Source organism: Galeopterus variegatus, unplaced genomic scaffold, assembly GCF_000696425.1.
Source record: "Galeopterus variegatus unplaced genomic scaffold, G_variegatus-3.0.2 Scaffold996, whole genome shotgun sequence".
NCBI classification, from domain to species: Eukaryota; Metazoa; Chordata; class Mammalia; order Dermoptera; family Cynocephalidae; genus Galeopterus; species Galeopterus variegatus.
In genome coordinates this window covers 71,847-78,936 of record NW_007727107.1, presented here as the reverse complement: position 1 = coordinate 78,936, position 7,090 = coordinate 71,847, and the positions used below count along the sequence as shown (strand labels likewise).

Here is a 7,090-nt window from a genome sequence, read left to right as displayed (position 1 = left end):
AGAATTAGGTTCTGTCAAGAGACTTGTATGTCATTTTCTGTATCACATCTGTACCAAGGGAGCCCAGAATATACCTCACAAAAGTTGATATAGCATAGTGTGAGCATTCAGAAGGTACTGCCCAATGATAAATTTACCTACCCCAGGCTCTGCTGGATGAAAAACTGCCAGTTTTCCCAGGGTGTGCTTCAGTGGACTTAGGGAGGACCAGAGACAGCCCGGAACTTGTTTTGTATTGTGAAGCAATGCTAGTGCCAGAACCAGAGTAGGCCAGGTGCAGAGAGGATTCCTTGGTGAGTGATCTTAGAAAACCGGAGGGTCACCTAAGGACTAACATTCATACCCCAAAGGGATTTGGGTCTTAAGTTATTTGTAGGACTTAATGTCAGGACTATCCTATTATTATGAAAAAATAGTATCTCTAAACTTTTTTTTTCTGACTCTGAAAAGTGCCCGAAAAAGAAATAATTCAGTATCAGCAGTGTTTCTATTAGTAGTGTTTATCTCTAGATGTGGATTTATGAGTAGTTTTTCTAAATTTTCTATATTATGTATTGATTTTATAATGGGGGTTTCCCAAAAACATATATATATACAGGGTTGACTACTGAGGTACCACCATTTTTGTTCTAGGAATGTTTCTCCTAGGGAGATATTGTAGTGGGGAGAAGAGCTTGGGCTTTGGAGTCAAACAGGCGAGATGTGTGATCTTAGTAACCTCTCTTTTTCTTTTTTTTTTTTTTTAAAGATAACCGGTAAGGGGATCTTAACCCTTGACTTGGTGTTGTCAGCACCATGCTCACCCATTGAGCTAACCGGCCATCCCTATATGGGATCCGAACCCGTGGCCTTGGTGTTCTCAGCACCACACTCTCCCGAGTGAGCCACGGACTGGCCCGAGACTTGCATCTTTTTACTGTTTCTTCTTTCAGCAGATTATCATACTATCCCAACCCTCATGTTGATTGGAGATCATTGATTACACCTCCTGATAAAAAAAAGCTTGTTCTTTACAAGAGGCTGTCCTCAGTTCCTATTATAAGGTGAACTGCTTCTAGGAAGAGTTCTTTGTGAAAGCTGCTTGGCCTGAGTATAGACCTCAGGGCTGTGTGTGAACATCAAATAATTTATAATCTTGGGATACATTTTTCTTTGATTAATAACTGCTAAAATTTTACTCTGTGTAACAAATATAACATAGTATCTTTTTGTCATAAAAATTAGTGACCCATTTGAGGAAATCAAAGTGGACCAGAACTTTCATTTATTAACAAGCCATGTATTCTTTCTTTTAGCTTTCCTCAAATGAAAGAGATAGCAACGAACCAGGAAATTTTGTTCCTCTTTTTATGCCCCAGTCACCTGTGACAGCCACTTTGTCTGACGAGGACGATGGCTTCATGGACCTTCTCGATGGAGAGAATCTGAAGGTACTGGGTTTTTGTGCATCTGTGTTTTCCTATCTATTCTACTAACTACCCCTGGAGAAGTCATCTGAAAAAGAACAGCAGTTCTCCAGGGCTTGGTGCTGGCCAATATTTTTGTTCATTTGGTAAGAATTTATTGAGCTTCTGTTCCTAATCTGATTAAATCCTTAGTGGGGAGGTGTGTCAAAAGAAGACATTCATATCAACTTTCTTACCCTGAAGCAGCTAATCTATTTATGTGTAGGAGACATGAAAAAAGAATAGTGTAGCACTGGCTGCCAAGTGGCATAAAGATGAAGGGTCTGAAGGTACCTCCTCACATGTCCTTATCAGGGGATGCTTTATGTTCAGTTATCTGAATTAAGTATGATTGTTTTCTGACCTTAAAGCTCTGGGGAGTGGGGAAGTCAGGGGGTGGGTACATTAAGATACTTCCTATCCAGGCCTGTCTGGTATTCTCCAGGCAGAACCACACCTAAAGCATTTAATGTTACTCTCTACTGGATCTTTTTTAGTGGGGAAGTCAGGGGGTGGGTACATTAAGATACTTCCTATCCAGGCCTGTCTGGTATTCTTCAGGCAGAACCACACCTAAAGCATTTAATGTTACTCTCTACTGGATCTTTTTAAAACCAATTTTTATCTTTCTTTAGAATGATGAAGAGACCCCGTCGTGCATGGCAAGCCTCTGGACAGCTCCCCTTGTCATGAGAAGAACTACGAACATTGTAAGTTATTCCAGTGTATCTGGAGGGAACCTTTAGTAATTGGGCCACTGGACAGAGTAGTCCTTAGCTAGGTACAGCCAAAGGTTGAATGGAATGATAGACTCAGGGACCTGGGTTTTAGACCCTACGATAGCTACCTACAGGCAGTGACTTTTGAGGGATGCATTTTATCTCTCTGTGTGTTTCCTAATCTATAAAATAAGGAATGTGGATTAGGAGGGACTGTATAGTTGTAACTAGCTGTTAACATCTAGGCAGTTTGAAAAAGACTGTCTAAAGCCTTTGGCCTGAAGACTATTAGCTTTTTTTGGATCATTCTCATTTATATCATATACCATAGCACCTAGCACAACACTTGAAAAGCAACAGTAACTCATATTTACATTTTTTAATCAAAAATACCTGCCCAATCTGTATATATGTTATAGACTCATGTGTTCTGTCATAGGGATACTTTCAAACAAAAAGAAGCAAGGATGTATCTGCACAGGTATATTTTCATTTATACAAATGCCTAGAGAACATCAGATATGTCACAGTACAAATTTACAATTACATATGAATTGGTAACTTCATTTATTTAACTATCAGTAACCTGAACTAAATATGGGACAAATGGACTATAGTTTTGAGGTCACTTATGGATTATAGTAAACTAATGTGCATAGCTTTTGAAAAAAATAGATTAACCAAATACAAATGTTAGGACTAAATTTACCAGGTCATTTTGAAAGACGTAAAGTTACAACATGAGAACACTTCAGAAGTGGCTATCAGTTTTATATATTCGATTTTAAAATCATGAACAGAGTCTTGTGGGCCCCTAACAGTGGGGAATTTCCTTTCACAATGGTTATTGCAGATTTACCATTGCTGGGGGCTTTGTTGGAAAATAAACTTAACAAAAATAAGAGGGAGAAAATCCCTGGTCTCTGGGAGAACAGATATGGGAGTGAAGAAGTGACATTGAAATTTTAGTATCAGCTTGAATATGAGTGGTTTACTGAGGTGTGGGAGGACATTCTGTACAGAAGGAAAAGCCAAGCCAAGGCACACTGAGTAGTGAGCAGGATGAGTTGTCAGATTGGCTGCCCCAGACTCTGGGAAATGCCTTAAAATGACGAAGTAGAAAAAAGGACATTTGAACACACTTTTGAAAGGTACTTGCTACTCTGCCTGCCCCCCACCCCCCAAACTTACCCTCTTAACTATACTTTAACAGTCTCAGTGCCTCTATTTTACAGTACAATCTAGCTACCTTACGTCTTTTCTGAATTTAGGTGGGGTATTAAAACCAGTTGAACTGCTCAAGCAAGGTACAAGTAATAAAATGGAGAGGAAGAGGCAAGCCAAAAAATGTGTTCCTGGCTGGAGGGTGACAGTTTCTTCTCTTGACTCTTAGGACCTTATGTAGATAATAAGTTTCTTGAGGGCAAAGAATATTTTATCATCTGTGCCAGGCCCGATGAGAGTTTGCTGGGACTAGATGAATCAACAGTGTCTGTTTCCTAATTTAGGATTGATTTTAAACTATTCCAAGAAGCCCTTGGTCTATTGTCTTACCATTCAAGTGAGCAGGTTTTAATGAATAATGGGTCTGTCTGTTTTTTCCCCTAAGGGAAATCGAAGCAAGCTGTTTGACTTCCCTTCCCTGTGTAGCTCCAGCACTCGGTCAATGTTAAAGAGACCAGAAAGATCTCAAGAGGAGTCTCCACCCGGAAATACAAAGCGAAGGAAGAGCATGGCTGGGGCCAGTCCTGAAGAGGCAGCTAGTCCAGAGAAGACCCATGAGGTTAGTTTTGCAGGTTTCTTTTTTGCTCTTGGAGAATGATACTATATTTTTCAGTTCTAAAATTTCCATTTCGTGGTTCTTTTTCTTTGCTGAGACTTGGCTGGTTTTGTTTTGTTTTGCAGGTTTCTTTTTTGCTCTTGGAGAATGATACTATATTTTTCAGTTCTAAAATTTCCATTTCATGGTTCTTTTTCTTTGCTGAGACTTGGCTGGTTTTGTTTTGTTTTGTTTTATTTAAGTGTGTTTGTAATTGCCTGTTGAAGCATTTTTAAGATGGCTGCTTTAAAATCCTTGTCAGATGATGTCAAAATCTGTTCTGGTATTGGTATTGGGTGGTTGTCTTTTCCTATTCAAGTTGAGATTTTTCCTGGTTCTTGGTATGACCAGTGATTTTTTTCAGTTGTCTCTTGTATATTCTAGATATTGAGACTCTAGTCTATATAAATCTTTTTTCACAGGCCTCCGATACTGCAGGGAAGGTGAGGGTGGAAGTCCAGGTTCTCCAGCACAGCCTCCGTTGATACCTCAGGTGGAGGCAGGCCTCATTATTGCTGGGCAGGAGTGGGAGTTCCGGCCTGCATCCTGGTGGAGTGGCAATTGGAGCACTTTATTACTGCTGGGCATGGGTGGAAGTCTAGGCACGTACACGTGGGTGCGCCCCACCCCCAGCAGCTGGTGGGCATGGGAAAGGGCCATAATTTTTCCCATAGTATTTGCTTTTTGTCTTTTTTCGTGTCCGGCAACGGATCACAACCCTCAGTGTCACGCCTGTACCAGACCGGGACCGGCAACGGGATCGCAACCCTCGGTGTTGCGCCCGCACCTTACTCAGCCAGTGAGCGGGAACCGGTCTGTATGTGGGATCCGAACCCTCGGCGGGAGCGCCACTGCACTCCCAAGCGGCGCACTGTAGCAGTGCGCCACCGGGCTGGCCCTTTCCCATAGTATTTGGCTGGAGTACAGTGATTATTGTCTAAAAGTTTTCTGCCTTGACAGGCTGTCCTTTGCCTAGGGAGAGCAGGCTTTATAACACAGTGCTCTAACTAGCCAGCCCAAGAGCAGGCTTTTCTTAAGGCTTCTCGTTTCTTTGGGTTTGTTGTGTTGTTATCTGCAGCTGAATGTTTAACTCATTCGTTTTTAATCTTTCTTATGTCCTGATAAATCTATTTAAATCTATAAATTTCCCACTGCTTTAGGTTTTTTTGTTTTGTTTTGGCAGCTGGCTAGTACAGGGATCAAACCCTGAACCTTGGTGTTATCAGCACCATGCTCTAACCAGTTGAGCTAACCAGCCAGCCCCCGTGCAATAGGTTTTTAATAAAGGCTTCACCCGTACTCAAAAAAAAATTGGTTTCCTCTCAAGTTCGGTATATCTAATTGCTCAAGTTAATTGCTTTACTCATGGATGTGTAGTTTGTTTTGTTTTTTATACATGCGATTTGGGACATTTTCTCTACCGTTGTGAACATCCCTGTAGGTACACAGATCTAAATTATTTTTTAATAGTTGTACAAGAATCCTTACCATGGATGTGCTATTTTTCTGTTGGTTAACATTTGGATTGTTTCCAGTTTTTTATCACTATCAATAGCTACAATACTCACTATCCTTGCACGTTCATTTTGGGGGAAGTAAGTGGGGTTGCTAGGGCAAATTCTATGTACACTTACTGTATTCATTTTCTAAAAAGGAGTCAGCAAATGCACATGCCTACCAGAAACAATTAATTGACCCATTTATCCAATATCTCCCCAGCACTGAATGTTATTTCCAGGAAGTTTTTGCTATTTTGATGTGTAAAAAGTGCTATCTCATTTCTGTTTCTTGACTTCAGGGGAAATTGAGCATCTCTTCATTTCTTGTTGATTGTTAGCATTTCTTTGGGTGAGCTGTCTTTGTATAGTAGTGTCATAGTTCTCTGGGTATAAGTCCTATGACCCTTTGCATTATTTATTCTATTTATCCTATGACCTAAACACTCAAAACATTATTGTATCTCAGCTGTGATTACTCCATTTTTATTAACTTTTTAATGTATTTTGGCTTATGTTCATAGGTTTCCTAATTTTAAAACTATTCTTGCTTCCTGAAATGCAGTATGTTTGGCTTTTTTTAATTGCTTTTATTTGTATTTTTTTTTCTTCATTGTGCTGTCCTTATATTAAGGTTTGATGTTAAACGTTATAAACTAAACTGGAGAACTGCCTGTGTCTTCTGTGGCATGAAAATCTTTGAATAAATATCAGTCTTAAAAGTTTAGATAAACAACAGTTATGAAAACATTTAGGCCTGGTGCCTAACATTTTATAATACGCTTTAGTTACCTAATGCTTTATAAACATTTTCTCTCTTTAAAGTGTTGTTCTAAGAGAATGTTTAATGGCTACATAGTGTTTCATCTTATGGGTATATTAGAAGTTGAATAAATCATCTTCTGGACATTTAGACTTTCCCTTTTTCTAGATTTCCTTTCATTGTTTGTAATTAAAAGTGGAATTCTAGATTAAAGGGCAGAAACATTTATGAAACTACATTATATACATGTCAGCAAACTGTCTTCCAGAAAGTTAGTTTATGTATCTATCAATATTTAAGAATATTTATTTCCTTTTACTCTTGCCATACTAGAGATTGACTTTTTTATTTCCATATTTGTAAATGTTTTAGGGAAAATATGCTATTGATGATCACTTGTTTTGTGTATATATTGGTATATATTGGCCCTCATGTTTTGGTTTGTATCTTTTTTTTTTTTGGCCAGTATGGGGATCTGAACCCCTGACCTTGGTGTTATTGCACCGTGCTCTAACCAAGTGAGCTAACTGACCTGACTTCTGACACTATAGTTTAGTTTTGCCTATTTGAACCTTATATGGAATCATACTGTATGTATTTTTGTGTCTGAACTCTCTTGCTCAGAGATTCTCTCTTGTGAGAATCATTCAGACCGTTATGTATATTGTTGTGGTTTCTTTTTTCATTGTTGTGTAGTATTTTGTTGCATGGACATACTACAGATCCATTCTACTGTTGATTGCCATTTGGGTGGTTGTTAATAGGGTTTGGCTGCCATGAATATAGCTGCTATGAACATTCTTGTATAATTTCTTTTTTTTTTTTTTTTTCCTTTTTGTCTTCTTTCA

General features: G+C 39.0%; 1 protein-coding gene across 1 annotated transcript in view; it reads left to right on the top strand.

Annotated features, from left to right (window-relative positions):
* The window catches only part of CDC25A (cell division cycle 25A), a 26,531-nt gene that overhangs the window by 11,996 nt on the left and 7,445 nt on the right, over positions 1–7,090 (top strand). Inside the window, exons 8-10 of the mRNA XM_008574090.1 lie at positions 1,296–1,430; positions 2,081–2,155; positions 3,774–3,947. Of these exons, the coding sequence (XP_008572312.1) occupies positions 1,296–1,430; positions 2,081–2,155; positions 3,774–3,947 (384 nt within the window). The remainder of the gene's footprint in view (positions 1–1,295; positions 1,431–2,080; positions 2,156–3,773; positions 3,948–7,090) is intronic.